A 23,954-nucleotide genomic window follows, 5' to 3' on the forward strand; every position below is an offset into this window, starting at 1 on the left:
CTTGGGGAATTGCGCTGTGGTGGTGGTGGTCGGGAGGGAGAGAGCGAGCGCGAGCGGTCACCATGGCGATGGCCGGCTCATGGCTCCTCGCGCTCTGGCTGCCGGGTGAGTGTCTGCCGCCCCCTCCGGGGACAAACAGCCACTTGGTTGGTCACGGGATGCTGCACAGCTGACCCTGGTGCGGCCGGAGTGATAGCATCCCCTTCCACCGCGGGGAACACTGAGGGCAGCTTCGACTCCTCACCCCGCCCTCAACGACGATTCACCAACTCTAGGGTCTTCCTTCCCCTCGAGCTTAGGCCTACAGGACATTTTGATCAATGTCATATTTTGATATGAGTTATTTTGATCAATGTCATAACTCCATTCTTTCAGATAATAACTGGCTGTATTTGTGCTTCTTTTGCAGTTTTCATCGTCTCAGCTGGTAAAATGAAAATTGTGGATGAGCCAAACACTTATGGGTAAATACAAGCGTAGCTCAACTTAAAGGCTTAGTTAGGGCAGCAGTGAATAAGAACACGAGAAGACTTCGTGTAAAATTAATGCTACTAAAGAGTGACAAATCCCCAGCATTAGATGCTTTCCATCCCAGGATTTTAAAAGAAGTGGATGACCAGAACAACTCATACCTTACAATTAAATGATTATTACTATTTTCAAGAGAAAACCCAACCATTGACATTATTGTTGAATTCCCCCACTGTCAACATCTTAGCAGTTACTTTTGAGAGGAAATCGAATTGTACCAGTGATAAAATTATTGTGGCTACAAGGGTAGATCAGAGGCTGGGAATTCTGTAGTGAGTAACCATCCGATAAGTCCTGCAAGCATACCCAGGATTTACAAGGTTTAAGGTAGGAATGTGATCAGGATAGCTGCAAAACATTCAAAAAGACAGAGACCATCCAGGACGATGCAGTCTAGTTGATTAGAGTCTGATCCACCAATCTAAAATTTATTTCCTTCAGCACTGACAGCAGCATGTACCATCATCAACAAAGCTCTTTCACCTTTCCAACCTATGATATCTGTCATTGATAGGGACAAGGATATGAGATGCATTTAAACACCTCTGTCTGCAACTTCCCATCTAATATATACACCATCCTAACTTGGAACGATTTCACTGATTCTTCACTGTTCCTGAGTCAAAATCCTGGAACTCTCTAATATTACTGAAGGTGACTAGAAATTGAAGTTTTTAAAAATCTTGCACTCATTAGAACCAAGATGCAGGAAACAGATTTGACACACCGTTTTATTTTATTTTTTTCTCAGAGTGAACAGCACGTCTGACACTCGCTTTTTTTCCTCCTTTTTTTAACCCCACACTACCACCTAATTTTTGCCCCAGCACCCATGTTGTGTGTGGACACACCATTTTATATTGCATGGGAGAGGGTGCTGATTGTTTGGGCCATCGCTGGCATGGAAATATAGCAACAACAATTACCTTTCAATCTTGATTTTCATTTGGATAGATTCTAATTGTCAGTCTGCTGCCACAGGAATGACTATTACCATGACGCCTAATTTTGAAGAAATAATGTATTTACAAATTCCTTTTGCTGACGTAATTCATTTTTGGTGTAATTCAGCAGAGTCTGAATGATAATACATGATTTTCAATAGTTGAATCACTTCTAATGATGTGTTTACTTTTCTGATGCTTACAAACATGGGCTGGTTGACTTTGAACAATCAATGGGACCAGTTGTTTGATAAAGTTTACATATCCTGACATCATACTGGTACTGAAGCCCATATTTCACATTACTCATTAATGTGGTAAGCAAATTAATGTCTATTTGGCTTGACAGCAGCATTTGGTTGGTGGAGAAAAGCTGCTGACAAACCTGAAATACATTTATATGTTAATGCTGACCCAACCAATCAGAACTCTCTCAGCCTAGTTTTGATAGTTTCACAAGAAAAGCTTCAACTTCTAAATTCCTTTCAACAATGTTTAAGTTCTCTAACAGCACTTGGTGTACACTACTTAGAGTGCCATGGTTCAAAGAGGTGGCTCAGCATAATCTTCTCAACGATGATTAGTAAATATTGGCATTGCCAGGGAATATGATCTTTCAAAGTACTTTTGATTCAGATCTCATTCCTTTAGATGGAAAATTGTGTATGTCACTCTGCTATTGAAGAAAGGATAACAGGCCAGTTGTTTTAACATCAATTGTCTGGAAATTACTGGAGTTTACAATTAAGATATCGATAATTAAGGAGGGATTAATTAACAGCATGAAAATTTACAGGTGATTGAGAAAGATAGGTCATGCCTGATGAGCCAGATCTTTTTTTGAAGAGGTGACCAAAGTTGCAGAGAGGAGAATACAAATGTATTTTATAAATGTCTTTCCTAGGAGATGGCCTGGTGGTTTTATTGCTGGACTTTTAATCCATAGGCCCACATAATGTTCTGGGGAGGGGTCCAAAACTCACCATGACAGATGGTGGAATTTGAATTCAATATACAAAAATTTGGAATTAAGAGTCCAATGGTGACCATATCTCCATTGTTGATTGTAGTGAACCAGAAAGGTTTTGCCTAATATCCTTTAGGGAAGGAAACTGCCATCCTTACTGGTCTGGCCTACATGTGACTCCAGGCCCACAGCAATGTGGTTGACTCTTAATTGCCTTCTGGGAAATTAGGGACAGGCAAAAATGAAAAAAAAAACGTACTCAGAAAAATAAAATACATCTTAATTTTTATTTTCAGGCTAAACAATCCTTTCCTGTCCCAAGTAAACAGACTTCAGCCGAAAATCAATCCTGCTGCGATTTCAGGTAAACAATATTGATGGGAGTCTTCCCTGCTGGATTGGGGGCTCAGTTATTTACCTGACAATGGCTGGTGACTGTGAGTGTTTCCAGAGAAGAGGCTGATGTATACATGATTTTGTATTGGGGTGGGAATGGATTTGTGACTCTGCTTGTTTGTGACTGAGTTTCAGCATCAGGGGGGACTAAGTGATTCTGCCTATGCAAGGAGCTGGGTTTCTGATTACAGGACTGAAGTACTGAGTTTGCCAGTGGGAGAATGAGGCGGATGTGTAAGTGATTGCCCACAAGAATTGTAACTTTGCTGAGGGGAGGAGTTAATGGAAGTGTGTTTGTTGGAGTGCCTTGTTCCAGTCAGGAATTGACTATGCTTTATTTTAATCTAGGCCCAGCTCATCTGCACAGACTTGCTGGGAAATGCTTCAGCATGACAGAGTCTGTGTGAGTATCAATTTAAGTTATTGCTGTAAATATAGTGTAAGAGGGTGGATTTTATTGGTGTTTTATGTAAAAGATTTTTAGTGATAAGGGAATCTGTTATCTAAAGGGAATTATATTTGTAAACAGTTGGTGTGACACATGTTGAAAGAAGGCTTTGGGTAATATAATGAGGCCAAAGTTAAAATCAGAAGAAATATTTTTATGCAGCAAGTTGTTATAAACTGGACCATTCTACACGAAAGAATGATGAAAACGAATACATTAGCCTTTAAAAAGGCAGCTGGTACATAGAATATATAGGACAAAAACAAATCATTATGTTCCATTCAAAACTCTCCCCACACTTCTTCATTTGTCTTATCAATATTATATTCCTTTCTCCGCCATATGCTCATCTGGTTTCCCCTTAAATGGATCAATAACTAGTCACCTCAATTACTACCTGTGATAGTGAGTTTTGCATTCTTGTTGCACTCTTGATAAACACTTTTCTTCTGAATTCCTGACTTGATTTCTCAATGACTGTACTATTTTGGGGAAATATCATGAACCCAAGCCTTTGCAGTGCCCACTGGTCACAAAAGGAGGCTCATTTTATATCAGTAGCCTTGGGTTTTGCTTTTCATCACATGAAAGAAAGACTAATGTAGTCATTAAAGTTTTCAATAATTTTGAAGACTCTTATTACATATAACGCTGCAAGGTCATTAATAGCATTTCTTTAAAAGCCTTCTCGCTGTCACTATTCCTCCCTATTTGGTATTCTCTGCAAATTTAGAAATTGTATTGATTTCAAAATCTAAACCAGAAATATGAATCTTAAATTCTGCACAGTGGTCCTAGCATTAGTTGTTGAGGGACCTCATTTCTCTAGTGTAAATAGATACCCTTTGCCCACTTATCTCTGTCAGTTGGTATACATTTTGCTACTTGGCCTAGCACCCTAGGGTCTGACCATATTCATTAGTCTATCATTTTGTACTTTTATTGAAAGTCTTTTGGGAATTTAGATTACACCTGCAACATCACATTTATCTGCTTGAAGAAGAAAATTTTAATAGGACAAGAGCAGGTGTGAAACTAACTGGGCAGTATTTAAAAGATCTAAAGTAATCATAATGAGCAATAAACCACCTAGACTGTCTCATTCCATTGTTCTTATTATATCTTGTCCTTTTTCTTTGCAGATACAAGTATGAGTTCTGCCCCTTCCATAATGTCACTCAACACGAACAGACATTCCGCTGGAATGCTTACAGCGGGATTCTAGGGTATATCCACCATTGGGAGTTGAGTGGGAAGTTGGCTGGCTGTGTGTGTGTGTGTTGTGGGGTGGGGGAGAACACAAGATAAGAGGGGCTGGGAGGTAGAGTGAGCTGCTTGCAGTGTGGAGGAGTATGCACGGAAGTACCACAACAAAGATTACTGCACAGAATAAGAGCTCATGGTGTAAGTAACATAATAGAATCGATAGAGGATTAGTTAGCAAACAGGAAATAGGTATAAATGGATCATTTTCAGGTTGGCAAAATGTGACATAGGAACATAGGAAGAGTAGGCTATTCAGCCTCTTAAGTCTGTTCCACCATTCTAAATCAAATGCAGCATCATAGGGAGTAGTGCTGGGGGCTCAAATATTCAATTTATTATCAACTTCTTGGTTGAATTAAGTGTATGATTGCAAAATTTGTTGACAACACAAGGATAGGCAGAAAAGTAAATTGTGAAGGGAACATATTGAGTTGCACAGGAAGACGTGAGGGGGCAAAGATTTGGCAGATGGGCAAGTGTAATGTTGGAAAATGAAAAGTTGTATACTTTGGCAGGAAGAATAGAAAAGCAGCATATTATTTAAATGGAGAGAGATTGCAGAGAGGCTGGTGTGGCACGGAGAGATTAATGTGTTTTGAGAAGATTTGTAGTTCAGGTTGAGGTTCTGGATGTAGGTTTGCTCACTGAACTGGAAGGTTCATTTCCAGACGTTTCGTCACCCTACTAGGTAACATCTTCATTGGGCCTCTGGACGAAGCACTGCTGATGATTCCTGCTTTCTATTTATATGTTTGGGTTTTTTTGGGTTGGTGATGTCATTTCCGGTTCTTTTTCTCAGGGAGTGGTAGATGAGGTCTAACTCGTTGTGCTTGTTGATAGAGTTCCGGTTCGAATGCTATGCTTCTAGGAATGCTTGTGCGTGTCTCTATTTGGCTTGTCCAAGGATGGATGTGTTGTCCCAGTCGAAGTGGTGTCCTTCCTTATCTGTATGGAAAGAGACCAGTGAGAGAGGGTCATGTCGTCATGACCCTCTCTCACTAGTATCTTATACAGGTCTTATATGGGACAGTCTTCTACACTCTAAAGAAAAAGATCCTAGCTTGTCCAACCTCTCCCTTTAACTCAGATTACTGAGTCCTGGCAAAATCCTTGTAAATTTCTTCTGCACTCTTTCCAGTTTGATAACATCCTTCCAATAACAAGGAGACCAAAACTGAACACCGTACTCCAATAGTGGCCTCACCAACATCCTGTGTAACTGCAACATAATCAAATGCAATAGGAATAGAATATAAAGATGGGGGTGTTTTGCTGTAGTTGTAGTGTTGGTGAGGCCTTATCTGGAGTACTTTATATAATTTTGATCTCCACATCTAAGAAAGTGTGTTAATACATTACAGGCAGTTTAGAGGAGGTTTGTTTGATTGATACCCGAGACGTGGCGTTCTGTGGCTCGCCGTGATCATTTAGTGGTTAGTACTCTGTGTTGTGGCTACAGCAACCTCGGATCGAATCCGAGTCATGGTAATAATTGATCTTTCTGTTCCGGTATTTGTCAGTGGGCGACACAGTGGTTAGCACTGCTGCCTCACAGCGCCAGAGGTCCGGGTTCAATTCCCATCTTGGGCAACTGTCTCTGTGGAGTTTGCACATTCTCCCCGTGTCTGCATGGGTTTCCTCCGGGTGCTCTGGTTTCCTCCCACAGTCCAAAAATGTGCAGGTTAGGTGAATTGGCCATGGTGAAGGGGTAAATGTAGGGGAATGGGTCTGGGTGGGTTGCTCTTCAGAGGGTCGGTGCGGGCTTGTTGAGCCAAAGGGCCTGTTCCACACTGTAAGTAATCCAATCTAATCTAAACAGACTGATTATCTTCAATTGAACAGGATGGCCCCTATAAATTTTGTTTTACATCAATCAGCTCAGACATATTATGACTGACCTCTGGAGCAGGTGGAATTTAAATCTGGGCTTTCCAGACCAGAGATAGGGACACTGCTATGGTAGCACAAGACCCTTTTTAGGCTGGGTCTGTGTGCATCAGAATCAAGATTAAGCAGTGATCTTATTGAGACATGAGACACTGATCTTGAGAGGACTTGACAAGGGGGATGCTAACTGTAGATTTTCATTTATGGGTTGAGACGAGAATTGAATTACATTACTTTAAATCAAAGGATCTTCCATTAAAGACAGAAATTGGGAGATATCTTATCTCTGAAGGTCTTTGGAATCATTCTCTCCAGTGGTGGAGGCAGATTCATTAATATTTTTAAGACAGAGAAAACAGATTCTTAATTAAAAAGAGTATCAAAGATTATCAGAAGTAGGTGGGGAATATGGAGTTTAGGCCACAATCAAGTCAACAGTAACAAATACAATGCTGGAATAATTCAGCAGTTCTGGCAGTTGAGAAAGAAACAGTTAATGTTTCGAGTTCAGTCATTCTTTGGACTTATATTCTTCTTCAGCCATGATCTCAATCAGTGGTTAAACAGGCTGAAATGGTGAATGGTGTACTCCTGTTTCTAATTTTTGTGTTCCTATGAACACTTGCCCCATTTCACAAAGTGGATAATTTAAGTACTACTCTCAACTGAAACATTTCTGCCCTATACAGAATAATGCCCATTTAAAGAGCTCTTGTTCACAAAAGAAGGACTCCAAGGATTTTTTTTAAAAAACTAAATTGGGCGGCACGGTTGCTCAGTGGTTAGCACTGCTGCCTCACAGCACCATGGTCCCAGGTTTGATTCCAGCTTCAGGTAACTGACTGTGTGGAGTTTGCACATTCTGTCCCTGTCTGCATGGGTTTCCTCCGGGTGCTCCAGTTTCCTCCCACAGTGCAAAGATGTGCAGGTCAGGTGAATTGACTATGCTAAATTGCCCATAGTGCTAGTTGCATTAGTCAGAGGGAAATGGGTCGGTGTGGACTGGTTGGGCTGAAGGGCCTGTTTCTACACTGTAGGTAATCTAATCTAATCTAAATATATACTAAGTCTGTAGCGAAGTCCAGCAATTTATGGAAGGGGAAGAGTAAAAATAAAACTTTAGGTTTCAATACCGGTAGATTCAAGAAATGCACCAAGGACATACTGTGCATAGGGATGCACAATAGGCTGGGGGAATATAGAGATATCAAATTTGAATAGTATTTTGAATTCCACAAACCAGCTGTTGGATTAGTTTGTCACTCCTACAATCTGATGAAATGTTCACATTTGTTGGGATAAGGATGGAAAATAGGGTCACTCTTTAAAGTGCAGAACAATGTTGGACTGAATTAGGATTAGGGTGTGATGAAATAGAGTTGAATCTGAGAGTTTCTGTTTTGTAGAATATGGCAGGAATGGGAGATTGAGAACAACACATTTGTGGGAATGTGGATGAAGGAAGGAGATTCCTGTGGCACCAAGAACAGACAGACCAAGGTACGCATTCCCTGTTTTCCTGTGCCCAGGCTCTTGACTCATTGGTAGCATCTTTGACGTTCTTCCCGTGTAAACCTAAACAATATTTTACTAGGGGTACTGTGCAGTAATCGGAAGCTGGAACCCAATGAATTTCCACACTCTACTGCCAAGTTAATTACAACTTTTCCTCAAGATCAGTTGTAATAAAAAGTGTTAGAGAGACTCATGTGGTTTCAGATTTACAACATTCACAGTATCTTTCTTGCGGGATTTATGCTGCGAGTCATTTGGCAAGTAACGACTTTTTCCCCTGACAACTCTCGTAAGGGGATACTAGTCTATGCCTCATTATCTCATTGACCAATTCCTGGGTCACTCTGGCAAACTGAACCATGTAATACCCATGTGGAAACTCATCTCTTTTCCACAGGTTCTTCTTAAATGTGGACCCAGCCACAAATTGATCCATGTTTCCGAGCCCCACACTTGTATCTACTGGCTCAGTTTCGAGACGCCCCTGGTATGCCACCCCTATTCTTTACTGGGTGAGTAAGGAAAATGCAGCCATTTGCAGCGAGAATGAGGCTGTTAGGTGAAAGAATATCAGCCTTCCACATGAAAAGCAGCTCCTGCATATCCATATGATCTGTACGAAACAGTGCTTGGAGGCAATTGGGGCTACTATCAACCTTAACTCACACTGGGTTTGCAAACTTGGAAACATTTTTGAGAGGAGGAATGAACTTTATTGTTGAAGAGTATTTTGGGCAGGGCAAGCGTTTGGAATAATTTGAGGGGGTTGGGATTTCTGGGCTTTTTGAGTGGAAGAGCACTTACTTGGTTTGGGTTGAGGGCTGCAGGGGGAAATGGGTTGTACCATTTCTGCTCAGACTTATTTATTTTTGCAGTTTATCCAAGTCTGAAGCAAGAGTTGCAGAATCAGTGGAACCAGGCAGAACAATCACTCTATGATGGCCTTATTACTCAGCAAGTAAGTTTGATGAAGCCTGGGCTATTTTGATAAATTATGTGAATTTGCTGTTCATTGTTGAGGGGCATTGCAGAATTCAAAAACCAGCCTCAGGTGAGGGTTGCTTTGCACCTCTTATTTTCGAGTGAAGAGAACACTGTCCAGATGTTGGATCAATATAGCCTCTGATCAAGTTAATTTTTGTTCTGTATATTTCAGGGTTATAGGAAGTTACTGCGAGCGATATTTGAAAACGCAGGTTACCTAAAACCCACCGGAGAAAAGCAGACTCGACCAGAGATAGAAGAGCAGAACCAGTCGCAGGAGACCACCTTGAGCAGGTGTAATGAGGTAAAAGAAAATTGATGCTTGCTGAGGGGTAATGGAAGGTACGTGATGGGTTGTGATGTATTTATTGCTTTAAATGGAGGCAGCTGTCATTTATTTTATTTGGAAAGTGAAAATTTATTCCAAACTTTACTTCACACCTACGATTACTTTTTTCAGTTAAAGCAAAGCACGAGTGGAGTGGTCTGTTCTCTACTTTTGTATCACATTGATGCCTCCTATATTCATTCAATGCAATTTTTTTTTAAAGCTGGAATTTCCAGGCTAGTTATTCTAGGATCTGTCATAATGTTACTTATTTTGTTCACTATGTGTGTCTTCTCAATTCAGGAGCGAAATAAACTCTCCGCAGAGATCCAACGACTGAAGGATTTACTGACCCATCACAACATATCTTTTTTAAAGCCAACTGGTCAGTATCATTGCTGAGCTGTTTGCAAAGCTTTTCCTTCCTCACTACCAGCTGAACTGTCCCAGTGATACAAGTGGTCATAATTGAGCTTAATCATACTATTTTCCTGAATTCCTACTGGTGTCTGAGCAGCTGGTTTTGCTGTTAAATTTGCAGAATATTTTCAGTGCCTGGTCCACTGATGTTAATTTCCTGCAGCTGTGTCCTGTCCCTCAAATTAACAGATAGGTTTGAAAGGCTGCACTTTGTTTCTGGATATCTTACCTTAGCCCAAGCTCCAGCTGAACCCTTGGTCTTATTTCTTTCCTTTTTCTGACTGGACTATGACAAGGAATTTGAGAGGATTGAGAAGGAAGATGAAGAGTTACCGTAGGGGATGATTTTTGCTTCCTCTACTTGTGGTTTTCAAATGTCTTGTGTTGTCCTTTCAGAGAGTGAAAATAACCCCACCATCACTGGTCAAACTCCGAGAAGCCAAAAGTTGCGTGGAGATCTGGGGCTCCGAGATGACGGAGTGTGAGCAGTATGCAGTGGATGGTCTGGCATGGACCACAACATGAATTGTTTATTCTTGACCAAGCCCTTTCAGAAATATTGTTATAAAATGCCTTTGTCACTGGAATATTTCTCATGTAAATCCTGCTTACATTAAATGTGAAATTGTGAGTTTTTTTAAAATTCCTATTCTGACTGTATAAAGTATTGTATTAAATAGAGGATCTGCACCAGTTTTAAGAGTTGAATAAATATGGAATTGATTTTTAAATTTCTAGATATAAACTGTTATTCCCTGATTAGAGCAGCAAAAAGAAATGTAATAGAACATAGAAAAGTACAGGCCCTTTGGCCCTCGATGTTGTGCCGATCCAAGCCCACCTAACCTACACTAGCCCACTATCCTCCATATGCCTATCTAATGCCCGTTTAAATGTCCAAAAAGAGGGAGAGTCCACCACTGCTACTGGCAGGGCATTCCATGAACTCATGACTCGCTGAGTAAAGAATCCACCCCTAACATCTGTCCTATACCTACCACCCCTTAATTTAAAGCTATGCCCCTTCGTAATAGCTGACTCCATACGTGGAAAAAGGTTCTCACGGTCAACCCTATCTAAATCCCTAATCATCTTGTACACCTCTATCAAGTCACCCCTAAAACCTCCTTTTGTCCAATGAAAACAGCCAAGGGCCTCAGCCTTTCCTCATACGATCTTCCTACCATACCAGGCAACATCCTGGTAAACTTCCTCTGCACCCGTTCCAATGCCTCCACATCCTTCCTATAGTATGGCGACCAAAACTGCACACAATACTCCAGATGCTACCGCACCAGAGTCTTATACAACTGCAACATGACCTCAGGACTCCGGAACTCAATTCCTCTACCAATAAAAGCCAGTACGCCATATGCCTTCTTCACTGCACTATTTACCTGGGTGGCAACTTTCAGAGATCTGTGTACATGGACACCAAGATCCCTCTGCTCATCCACACTACCAAGTATCCAACTATTAGCCCAGTACCCCATTTTTTTGTTACTCATACCAAAGTGAATCACCTCACACTTACCCACATTGAACTCAATTTGCCACTTTTCTGCCCAGCTCTGCAGCTTATCTATATCCCGCTGTAACCTGACACATCCTTCCTCACTGTCAACAACTCCACCGACTTTCGTATCATCCGCAAACTTGCTCACCCAACCTTCTAGTCCCTCTTCCAGGTCATTTATAAAAATGACAAACAGCAATGGTCCCAAAACAGATCCTTGCGGAACACCACTAGTAACTGCACTCCAAGATGAACCTTTACCATCAACTACTATCCTCTATCTTCTTCCAGCCAGCCAATTCCTAATCCAAACCTCCAACTCACCCTCAATGCCATACCTCCGTATTTTGTGCAGTAGCCTATCATGGGGGACCTTATCAAACGCCTTACTAAAATCCATATACACCACATTTACCGCTTTCCCCTTGTCCACCTCCTTAGTCACCTTCTCAAAGAATTCAATAAGGTTTGTGAGGCACAATGTGCCCTTCACAAAACCATGCTGACTATCCTTGATCAGATTATTCCTATCCAGATGTTCATAAATCTTCTCCCTTACAATTCTCTCTAAGACTTTGCCCACAACAGAAGTGAGGCTCACCGGCCTATAGTTACTAGGGTTATTCCCTACTCCCCTTCTTGAACAAGGGAATCACATTTGCTATCCTCCAGGTCTTCTGGCCCTATTCCTGTAGACAACAAGGACATAAAAATCAAGGCCAATGGCTCTGCAATCTCCTCCCTTGCTTCCCAGAGAATCCTAGGATAAATGCCATCAGGCCCAGGGGACTTATCTATTTTCACCCTTTGCAGAATTTCCAACACATCTTCCCTACATACCTCAAAGCCGTCCATTCTAATTAATTGTGACTCAGTATTCACATCAGCAACAATGTCCTGTTCCTGAGTGAATACTGACGAAAAGTATTCATTCAGTGTCTCCCCAATCTCTTCAGCCTCCACATGCAACTTCCCACTACTATCCTTGACTGGACCTATTCCTACCCTAGTCATTCTTTTATTCCTGACATACCTATAGAAAGCCTTAGGGTTTTCCCTAATCCAACCAACTAAGGACTTTTCATGTCCCCTCCTTGCTGTTCTTAGCTCTCTCTTCAGATCCTGGCTACCTTATAACTCTCGATCGCCCCAATTGAACCTTCACGCCTCATCTTTACATAGGCCGCCCTCTTCCCTTTAACAAGAGATTCCAATTCCTTAATAAACCACGGCTCCCTCACACGACCCTTTCCTCCCTGCCTGACAGGTACATAGTTATCAAGGACACTCAATAGTTGCTCCTTGAACAAGAAACCCAAGTAAATGTAGATTGATAAGACAGCAAATTAATCCAAATTCAGTAGCAGTGGGAAAGTACATAATAATTGGTCATCAGGGAGATGCTAGTCAAAGATAGGTAGGAAATATCTGATTTTTGAATTGAAAGAATGTCTGGTGTGGATTCTCCTACAACTGCACATCTTGAATCAACAGATTAGAAATTTAAGGTCACTTCACTAAACTGTCGGACTTGAGCATGTTACTTTAATTGGCCTAATGCACTGGTTGTATGGATCTACTAGAGCCTCCAGCCTACTCCCCCCCCAGAAGTCAACACCCAGGGCTTCTCTGTTAAAAAGCTAAGTAATTTAGCAGCCACGACAACTACATCCAGATTAGAGCTGGACGTATAGCATAGCGGACAGTGAAGAAGATTATCTAAGATGACAAAGAGATCAATTGGGCCAATGGGTTGAGGAGTGGCAGATGGAGTTCAATTTAGATAAATGCACTTCAGTAAAGCAAACACTGACATGACTTATTGATAAGGCCCTGGGTAGTGTTGTGGAATAGAGAAACTGCAGCTTCCAGGTACATTGTTCTTTTGAAGTTGCATCACAAATCAACAGGGTGGTTAAGGTGGTTTAACATGCTTGCCTTTATTGTTCAGACTATTAAGTATAGGAGTTGAGACATCATACTGAGGTTGTCCAAGATGTTGGTGAGGCCACTTTTGGAGTACTGTGTACAATTCTGGTCATTATGCTGGAGAGGGTTCAGAAAGGTTTTACTAGGACACTACCAGGACTTGAGTTAAGGAGAGGCTGGGACTTCTTCCACTGAACCGTAAGAGGTAAGGGGTGACCTTCTAGAGGTTTATGAGGGGCACTAGGTAAGGTGAATAGAAAAGGTCTTTTCCCTAAGGTGGAAGAGTTCAAAACTAGGGGGCATATTTTTAAAGTGAAAGGAGAAAGATTTAAAAAGGATCAGAAGAGCAACTTTTTCTCACACTGTCAGAGGTAGTGGTAGACGCAGGTACAGTTACAATTAAATGATGTTTAAACAGGTACATGAATAGGAAGCGTTTAGAGGGATATGGGTCAAATGCAGGCAAGTGGGACTAGTTTAGTTTGGGAAACTTGGTCTGCATGGATGAGTTGGCCAAAGGGTCTGTTTTTGTGCTGTGTGACTCGTGGCTGCAGCACACGAATGACAGTGTGATTGATTGTTGCTACTATCAGGAGTGCAGAACCAGCACTACCTACAACATTCAAACAGAAACTGCAGATCTCAGAGGTTGAATTTTCTCTTAGGCTGCCAGAGATTCACTTCTGATATGAAATTATACATTTCACTAAAGATGGGCAATAAATGCGAACCAACTAGCAATGCTTACTGTATGCAAGTTTTGGTGATATTTGATTAACAACCGATGAAATACAAAACTGCATTTCTGGTCACTGGCTTTGGGTGAAACGATAACCTCCAATCTGTCAAACAAAATAGACATTATGTTGAAGCCTGCTTTTCACAATCTGAATCACTTTCTCCAAAGCTCCATTCTACTGCCCGTGACAAAAATGATGAGCTCCATTCTACTGCCCGTGACACAAATGATGACAGACTGTTATAGCAAGATGGTTACCTCTAATGTGACAGATGGCTTAAATATAGATAAACTTTGCATTAAAAATATGTTTGTGGTGCATTGTTCTCAGTTGAGGGCAAGTAACTATAGCTGAGATTGTCCTTACCTCTAAAGCCTTCATTAAATTTGCAAAGGTTTCCAGTAGGATAGAGGTTGATAAAGAGAACACAGATTTCAGATTAGCAAAGCACCAGAGTCAAAATGAGGATTTTTAAAAAAAAACACCGTTAATGATATGAAGGGCATTAAAAAAATGTTCATCAGAAGGGAATTAAACAAATACTTGCTGACTGTTTCTCATGAATACCGAGGAAAAGAACTGGTACTACTGTACTTAGAAGGCTCTTTCAAAGACTGAGTAATTACTGTATTACAGACAGCGGGTAGCAGAACACTGCTGCCCTCTTGTGGTTGGAGACAAGTTCTACACAGCCCAATTGAGTTCCTCAGCCAAGACCAAAACAGAATCTATTCATTCATTTCATTGTGTGAATGTGCTAAATGCAAACTGCTAGATTGGTTTGCTGAATTATCAGAATGAAAGGATTTTTTTTGATATGCTGCAAGTGGTATTTTAATGTTATTCTTTAGATCAGAAACTTGCCCCATGAGGGAGCTACAACTCTTGCCATAGCTTTCTGATGTAAATATCTCAAATTCACAAAAACTAGAGTCAAACTAACTTTTTCATAACTGTCAAGATGGACTGAATGAAACTATTAGCTTATGCCAAAGTATGGAAAATGTGCGTTTGACTTGGGTCACAAAGAGAAGCCATTGTAAACATTCAACCATATGGTGCCCAAAATATGTACATCCAACAAATCAGCAATGCATAAAAATCCCTCAGGCAAATCCCTCAATACCATTGCAGAGCATTGCAGTTCAAAGAGATGATGAAAATTGTGATGTAGTTTCAGTTGTAAAGGGCTGTAGGTGAGAAGAAATGACGTCTTGGTGAAAAAGGAAAACAATATATAATGGAATATTTTGAGGATCAAAAATTATTTTAATTCCCATATTGATAATAAAAATAATTCCATGAATTCTGTAAACCACTGCATAAATGCTATAGTGTAAAAATCTTAAGTGTTAACAATTTAAACAATGAACTAGAGTAAAATGATTATGCATTTATAAATACCTTCTAAAAGAACATTCCATTCAGATCACCATTCTGTTTGTATACACTCACCTAGACCGCATACAACAGGCTTTCATAAATTAATACACAAAATGAAAAAAGTTCCCATAATATTCAATTAAGGTCTTGCTTTGACCACACAGAAAATTAATATCAAGACAATATTTCAGTTATATTTAAACACGAGTTAAGATAGGAGCTATTCCACATCAATACATAAAACACGGAGTTGGGATATGTTACTGTTGTAATACATTTTTTTTGCCAGTAATGTCACTCAACTCTTGCATCTCCTGTGATTTTTCTTGAATGTCAAAATTCCTAGGAGTACACAGTGGATGAAGTACTCGATTACAGGTCTGAAATAACTATTCACTGGTTTGGCTGTATGCTACCCGTGCGATGAAATTTGAAATTAGTCAAATTTATATGCCATGATAAAATAATGCTGCAAGACACAAACATGATTATAAATGGGATAAAATGGGCAGAGTCATATTGGATTTGTGCTGCATTTGAAGTGATGTGCACAGCAACTGGCTGCAGGATTTTCCAACAGCCCCTCATTACTGTTGCCCAGTCATAACACTATTCCCTTTCAGTGAGCTTCCAAAAAAACAGATAAATAAATGCAGCTCAACATCCATACAATACTTCACAAACTCCCATTACAGATTGTTCCTTATACCCTGAGAAAGGAGTTTTACTTCCTGTTTCACTGCTCTTCCGAGGCTGAGGAACTTGCATATAAAGAACCTGAAAGTGTGTTCATATAGAAACAGTCCCCATTAAGGGAATTTTTAAAATAAATTATTAAGATCTTAACACTATTAGAATGATTTGTGTCAGTGTTTTGAAGAAGTTCAATCACAGGCCCTTGGTCATCATGCATTACACTACATTCACCTTCTGACAATGATGACACACCATCACATGCTGAATCCCAGCAGTAAAAAGTTAGAGGTAAAATAAAAGCTAAAATCTTTGCAATTTACTGATGGTTCACAATATTAAGATACAAGTTGTCTAGGCTCGTGTGCCCAATACAGTACCAGTGTTGGGTGGAAAGATCAGGGCCAGAAGTTAATTTCTTGCATGTGACCTTTGGTGAAGTCTAGCATTTTTTGTTCATAAGCTTGATCAGATTTAAGTTTGCTTTATAATCCATGAACGAAATAGTTTGGTACTAACAGCCACAGAAATTTAATGCTTGATTGTATACAGTAGCAAGTTATTTCTGTTGTGAATCACTAGCTAATATAATCACAGTTTTTGTGCCTTGAAGCACTCACTGACAACAAACTGTCACTCTGAAAGAGAATTCAGGTTTATCATACACCTAAGCGCAGTAACTCCACTGAGAGCTCAGGGTGCCTGAGTACAGGCTCTCCAGCAGAGTTAAGAACAGAATGACACTGAACTTCAACAAAAGAAGCAGAACAAAGGTCCAAATACATGGGTGAGAAATGTCAATGGCATTAAGAGGCGCTGTGGTATTCAGTATATCAGGAATGGTTAACTAAATCTGTTGTATTGCTCATCCATTAATTGTGAAAAATCAGTTTGTTAGTGGAACTGTCTCTTGCAAACGACACCAGCCAGATCTTTAAATCTCCATTAATTCTTGCTTCAAGAGAGCTCATAATGATGGAGACATCTGTTAAACAACTCTTCCGAATTCAGAATTCTGTTCCATTCTAGAAACAAGAAACCTAACACTTTTGTTAACTGTAATAGAGGGAAATAGTTTGTATACAAACACACCTTCAGTAACTTCACACACCTGGGGAGAGATTAATTTCCACTTCTACAGCAATGACAAGCTATTCACTATGGGAATTCCATCAATTCACTCGTTAGCATACTGCATGTAACCGCACCACCTTCCTGATCATGAATGATTGGACTTTACTTTTTGTCAATTTATTACAAAAGATGCCCAGTGATCTTTAGGTTTCTTTCCCTTTCAAATATGTTTGTAATACTGTTGAACTACAACTAATTATTCTGTAAAATGATTTGTGGGGGTAAATATTTGGCATTTAATTGTTTGAATGATCTTTAAGGCAGTTTTGGCACTTTAAGTTACTTTAAAAATGGTCTTTGCTGATCTTGATCATTTACACTTTCCTACTGTTTTGGCACCATTTATGATAAGCATTTTCTTTGAGTTATTATGTGCATATTTAACAGTTAATGTCTACTAGAAAGTATGTGGACAATAAAATCTATGGTTTAATCTATAAGTATATTTACTTTTCACTAATAGCATTGTGGAAACCTGATAAATGGGAGAAACGTTGAAAAAATACTGATTTACTGTGTAGTTTAAGAAGGAAACAGCTGTACCAAATTGTAGTTAATTGAGATATTTTTGTGTTCCATTTGTATGCACTGCAAATTTCTAGTTAAGTGCTCTGGTATCTTGATTTGTCCAGGTGTGTGTGTGTTTGTGTGCATGGCAGAGACAAGAGAGCAAGAATGCCAGTAAAATGGTGCCAAGCAGTGCAACAGTCAGAAATGCAGTGTTCCTGTGGGACACTGTGAGGCACTAAGCTCACAGTGCGGGCATTCACAATCCCAAATAATTCATTCAATGACTTAGAACAACTGGAAAAAAAGTGCACCAATAGAGGGACAAAGGTCTTGTTCCAATATAATTTCACTTCTATAAAAATAAAAAGAATAAATAAAAATAAATGCCAGAAGTGAGCCAACGTTGGGACCATGCCTTCCCTTGCACAATGATTCGTTTGTGGTAAACTCCATTCCTCTAATTTTGACCATCCATTCCAAAGTCACATGATAAATATAAACAAGAGAGACAGACAGAACAGCAGAGATAGAATGAGAGATGAATACTTGTTTGCGATAACGGGTGCAATAAACACAATGGTTATTTGAGCTCAAAGCAGGTATTGACTGTGTTTGTACTGTGGTAAGGAATCTGCAGTCTGTATTTGAAAACTCCAGCAGCTAAGACTTCCCCAAGTTGGAGGAGTTAGACTGAGAAATCTGACTGTTTACACACAAAGTTTATTGTTGCAGTGATAATAACAGTGCCAGTGCAAACACACCCTCAAAAAACAAAAATATTTGATTCAGGTAGGACGACTGAGGCTTGTAGCTCTGACGTCTCCAAAAAAAGGTAAATTTACCTCCACAAGAAGATTCATGCAGAATACTGATGGGAATACAGCCAAATCCTAAGCAGCCAATTCATGGTAGCACAACTTTTGAAGCATAGGCCAATAAAAATAGACTTCCAGGTGGCAGATCTTTAATTCTGGAGATTTTAAACAGATTTGAGACTGACTGACTGTTGCTAAAGAGCTCATGATCTGTTAAAAGTAATGGTCTACAATTTTCAAAACAGGAGGGGGAGGAGAGTAACAGGGTTGCCAACAAACTGAATTTTTAAGTTCAGCAAAATACTTCAAAAACTTTGGCATTTGGATCTAAAGGAACAGTACTTGGAAGAAGTGATTGCAAGTTCTTCCTCAAATTGAGAATTGATTATATTTTGACAACTTTGTTCTGATGTGACAATGAACCGTTCAGTCAGATTTACATTTGGTTTTGTTTCTATGTCAATAGTTTGCACTCAGAGATTTCATTGATTACTAATGCCTGGCTGGGTTGCCAGGCTTTTGTAAAGGGTTGAGCTGTGATTAACTTAGCAAATGTACATTTAGTGCTGCACATCATCCTATAGGGCCACATCCTAGCTCATAGTTGTGAATGGTGATTTTCTTTTCAAAACTAATGTTATTCCATGATGATTATGGCAGAGTACAGTACATGCAGTAAAGAACGGGCTAGTTTTCTTAACAGTTCTTCAATGCCAACAGTAGTGCACAAGCATTAATATGTAATAGGCTTACCATTAACGTGACAAATTTCAATAGAACAAAAACCTATAAAATTTTTATAAGCAATTTAACTGAGCATTGATGCATATGGCCACTATACTTAAAAAAAACAATACCAAGCAAAATCTTACTTCACAATAACCTTGAACAGAAGTAAACCTTGAAATCTGGACTGCTTTTATGTTGTATATTTTTCCCCAATACAATGTACTTTATAACTGTAGAACTTCATACATTCCACATTCTTTTTAAAGAAATGTTAGCAGTCTGTGATCAAAGAGCATTTCATGTAATAAGCGTGATTTTTATACAAAAAAGTGGAATCTCTTTACCCTTACTGAGAACACAACACAATTAAAATTTCTAATTTTGGTCACTGTTTCAGTAATTCTGCCTATAACTAGCTACCGTTTAGTATTTACATGTCTTGTTAAAACTACAGATAATAATAAATTGCTATACAGAGAAGTTCTTTGGCAAAGACAACATGTGGTCTAGAAGTCCATTATAACTCCTCAGCAAAGTGCAGAATTTTCTTTTGTGTTAAGTGCAGATCACAGTCAGAATGTTTATTCAGAGGCATTTTGCAATTTGTTGTGTTATTAAAATTGACGGGCAAACAGAGATCTGACATCCCAAAGACAAGAATTTCATACTGAAAATGCTGGCTTTTTTATGATTAAATGCAGTCTCTACCACAGCGAGCTTGAGCATAAATTACTCAGTTTACTGCATTAAGTGTGAATGCATCCCTATAGTACTGGACAATGGCAGTATGCGTTACTCATTGTGAAGTTGGTCCTTAACCGTTGCATTAACTTCTTCATCCTACAGAGTTATAGACATTAGACTTCCACATAACAATGGCCCCAACCTTTATTACGTGTTTATAAACTTAAGACATTACAAGTTTGAAAAGAAGCATTTAAAGTAGGAAATCAGTTCAGATTAACTTTGATTTGGCCATACTAATCCGAATATAGCAATGGTGATGTAAGCTTGGAAAGAGTTTTCTAACATCCAACAAATATGAGCTCATATTCTGATTAAATGATCTAAAAAAAAAAATAAATTTCTGCTCTTGATTAGATTGGGTTTCTGCTACAGAAGGAACAAGAGTGTGGGGCAAGTTTACACACAGTATTAAGGTTTGTTGCAACTGCACTGTTCATGAAATTAACTCATTTCCATGCTTAAATGGACACTTCTAATGCAACATTTCAAATACTGTTTGCATCAAGTAAATGTTCCAATTAGGATCAGAAATATTCCTCATTTGTACATGGACTTTGTAATGGTGAGGCTCACTATAAATTTAAGATACATTCAGATTTGCACCAATTGGCTGATGACAGCACTTACATGATTTATTACTGTTTCATTCACTCTAAACAGTTCAATGTAAATGAACCAGTTTTTTTTTCTGTATTTTTGAAAGTAAACTAGTTTCTTTAAACAGCAGGTATCTTTCCATCTCTAACTGGTGCTTCCACACTTTGATGGTGATGCTATTAATGGACTTCTGATACAGAATGACAAGAAGTGAAGATAAATTGTTTCAATTAACACAGTAATAGGTCAATTTTTCATTCTTAATCATAACCTGTACATATTATGCTGTTCAGTCAAGTGAAAATTGTAAGAAAGGGAGAGCACAGGTTACACTCTCTGGTGCTGACTATATTCTAAATCAGACAGAACAAGAAACTGGCAATTTCAACATCTATTTTCAATACGAGTTCATCCTGAATTTTATGCACCTAACTTCTTTACAGTAAGAGAGCTGGTCTAAGATTTGCATTAATTATATATTTAAATATATATGTGTGTATATATAATCAGTGCAAAGATTTCTCAAAGTACCTTTGCCTGTCTGACAGAAGTTGTCATTGCAATTTAGGTTGAGGCAAGGCAGAAGGCACTTGGTAACAGTGGCCAGAAATTAGACATTGTCATTTTAAATGATTACAAGGCTAGGAGTTGCACCAACTGAAGAAAAAATATTCATTAAAACTTCGATGATACTAGCTACAAAAATCTCCAACCACATGCTGGTCAACGCAGCTTGTTCCAGAGAAGAAACAAAAAATAAGCCTGGTTCATTTTATTATATAAAATAGCAAACTTTTCTTCGGACTGCTTGTTTGCTCAGATTAGCATTATGTGCCATTATGAAATTGCTGCTGGTTATTCTTTTAAGCATTAAAAGTTTGCACTTAATTTATAAATTGAAAAATGTAAAAATCCTAGCAAGTTGCACAATACTAATATTTATAATTGTACTTAATTAGAATAGGAAATCTAACAATATTCACTGTACTATGATTTAACAGTAAGAATCTGAATACCAAATATCTATTAACAGGTTTCACAGTACACATACAAAGCTTTATATTATCACATGTTCTGGAAAAAAAAACTACAAAGCAGCTTGAAAGCAATTTATTATAACCTCTAAACAAAAAAAAAAACCCAGGTTAACAAAGTGCGTTACAGGAAATTAAACCTCTTCACATAACCTAGTAATTTTTTTCCTTTTTAATTTTATATGTAAAATACTAGAACATAAAAATGCTAAAGCTGCAGTGCTCTGCATGCAATATTCATTGGAAATACACAGCAAGTTGATCCTACACCATGATTCTGAAGTGCCTTGAGTTTACTTCAATTTTATTTCTGAATGCATGCGGTAAGGAACCAGCTGTAAACACAGGGCATATGCAAGTGATGGAAATGCAGCAACATTGTGAAGCACGTCAGTCAGATTAAACCGTATGGCTAACGTGCTCAAGAATGGACTAAATAAGTCACTAATAAACTGGTTTACCAAGATGCATGTGGCAAGTTTTCCCCAAGGGAAAGAGCTTATACATATTAAAAAAAAGTTTAAGAAAAAAGTACAGACAAATGTTGTATTTTGTAGGGTAGGATATACTCACTGCGTAATTTAAAATATTTCCGACATGAGGGGGGCACTACAGCTTTGAATTGTTAGGATAGTGTAGTCGTTCTTCAAAAGGCTAGTCCCATGTACCTAGAATATATTCATCACCAATTCATTACTTTAGTTTTGCAATAGGGACATTCAATTTTGTTAGGTGCACAGTGCTCACAGAGGACATAATGCTGGCAAGGCTGAAGTAAAATAGAACGGTCCCGCTCCTGGCATACAATGCATTTCTTCGACTGGAGCTGATAAATTACCTGTTTTGAATGGAAACGTAATATGTGATCTGTATGTAATAATTTCTTTTGTCAAATTTGTAACAATCCCAACATTTGTACTCAAGTACTTTTACATATAGTTCAACCTGACTAGGTTTTAAAAGTCACAATCAAGGTTTTTACACTGTGTACACAAGACTACCTTTGATACCTTCAATGAATAGTCTATACAATGACATGGTAGTAGATCTGAATTTCCCAGCACACAGAGACTGAGGGATGTTAGGAAAAAGAGGTAGGGGGATTGCTCTATCAAGATAGTTTACTAATACATTCCTGCCTCAGGGAACTTTAAAAAAAGGATTAGGAACTGTCCAGCTCCTCACTCTACAGAGACAGCTGGCCAATTTGTCCAATGGAGGCACCATTAAATCATATTCCAATGACAATGCTATATTCTTGTCACTGGAGAGGTTTTCTGTTAGCGGAGGCCACCAGCTTACTCAAGGTGATCTTCAAGTGGCAGACAGAGGGTTATCAGAGACAGAGCCTCTTGTGACCAATGTCAGAGCTGCAGGTGATAGGATGAAAGTCTGTGAATAGGCCTGTATTATGGCCACTTGTATTATGGCCAACAACCAAGGATACCTCACATGCAGCTGTGGGTCTCCTTTGGCAGTGATCAGATCTGGTGGATTGATGACCCAATATTGCTGCATTTACAAGAAGTCATTTGATTTCAGCTAAATGATCAGCAAACCACCTGGGAGGATAATTGCTAAAGAGTTTTATGACCAGTGAGAGAAAAAAAGGGGCCATAAGAAAATTTAATCTGGAGAAGGGTGGCCCACATAACAGAGGTGCTGTTAATAAAACTTCCAGTCTCAAGGCAGCTTTCTCTCTGGGTCAGACACATCAGTATTACCAATGGACTTATCTCTAGGTCTAAATTCTGGAATTCCTTGCACTGTGGGTGTCCCTAAACTCCAAGAGCTGCAGAGGTTTACGGCAGCAGCTCATCACCAGCTTCTCCAGGGCAATTAAGGATGGGTAATAGATACTGGCCAAGTAGACAATGCTCATACCCCATTAACAAACTTTTAAAATTTTAAACAGTAGAACCAGGCATCATTTTGTACTTGATTTTTGTAGCTGATTTTCATGTTTACATGTCAAGACTGTAAATTGTAATGTTATTCAATCACTGAAGGCACACATACTATTAATTACTGTAAATGGAGTGGAAAATGTAAGAATCCCAGACTGAGTTCCTTTTCTACTTCAGGTTTGAAATGGTCAATTTAATTGGCTCAGTATAGATCACTGATGAAACCAGATTGTCATTTATTCTTGGAACGTGAATGATGGTGACATGGCCTGTGTTTATTGCTGGAGGGAATTTTGAGATTTTTGACCTAATGACTGTGAAGGAACTGAGAGATTGTTCAAGTTGGGATGGTGCATGACTTGGAGGTGAACCTGCATTTGGTCTTGTTCACATGCTACTGTTGTCCTTCTTCTTGGTGATTTAAGTTACAAAGTTATCGATGGTGTTGTAGCAGGAAGCTTGGGAAGTGTTACAGTGCCTATTATACGTGGTACACACTGCTGCCTTTGTGCTGTTGATGGAGGGAATGAATAC

The 23,954-nt window shown here is 39.1% G+C and overlaps 2 protein-coding genes across 6 annotated transcripts in view; one reads left to right on the top strand and one right to left on the bottom strand.

The window, feature by feature from the left end:
* gnptg (N-acetylglucosamine-1-phosphate transferase subunit gamma) lies at positions 1-10,417 on the top strand. 2 transcript variants are annotated; one of them, XM_072559544.1, is made up of 11 exons: positions 1-105; positions 410-464; positions 2,739-2,806; positions 3,187-3,241; positions 4,429-4,512; positions 7,846-7,939; positions 8,352-8,466; positions 8,830-8,912; positions 9,111-9,242; positions 9,570-9,651; positions 10,083-10,417. In XM_072559544.1, the coding sequence occupies exons 1-11, from the start codon at positions 63-65 to the stop codon at positions 10,169-10,171; spliced, it is 900 nt and encodes a 299-aa protein (XP_072415645.1). In that variant the 5' UTR covers positions 1-62; the 3' UTR covers positions 10,172-10,417. The 2 variants fall into 2 exon arrangements, with proteins under 2 accessions (XP_072415645.1, XP_072415646.1); XM_072559545.1 differs by lacking the exon at positions 4,429-4,512.
* Positions 10,418-19,307: 8,890 nt separating this feature from the next.
* Positions 19,308-23,954, bottom strand: part of unkl (unk like zinc finger) — a 122,843-nt gene continuing 118,196 nt past the window's right edge. For all 4 annotated transcript variants that reach the window (XM_072559548.1, XM_072559547.1, XM_072559546.1 and 1 more), the window contains one exon: positions 19,308-22,351. In XM_072559548.1, the coding sequence (XP_072415649.1) occupies positions 22,196-22,351 (156 nt within the window). In that variant the 3' untranslated portion in view covers positions 19,308-22,195. The remainder of the gene's footprint in view (positions 22,352-23,954) is intronic.

Source organism: Chiloscyllium punctatum, chromosome 40, assembly GCF_047496795.1.
Source record: "Chiloscyllium punctatum isolate Juve2018m chromosome 40, sChiPun1.3, whole genome shotgun sequence".
Classification (NCBI taxonomy): Eukaryota; Metazoa; Chordata; class Chondrichthyes; order Orectolobiformes; family Hemiscylliidae; genus Chiloscyllium; species Chiloscyllium punctatum.

Coding starts and splice junctions, on each gene's coding strand:
- gnptg (XM_072559544.1), top strand. CDS start 63: ATGGCGATGGCCGGCTCATGGCTCCTCGCGCTCTGGCTGCCGG. Junction 106..409: donor CCTCGCGCTCTGGCTGCCGG/GTGAGTGTCTGC, acceptor CTTCTTTTGCAG/TTTTCATCGTCTCAGCTGGT. Junction 2,807..3,186: donor CAATCCTGCTGCGATTTCAG/GTAAACAATATT, acceptor ATTTTAATCTAG/GCCCAGCTCATCTGCACAGA.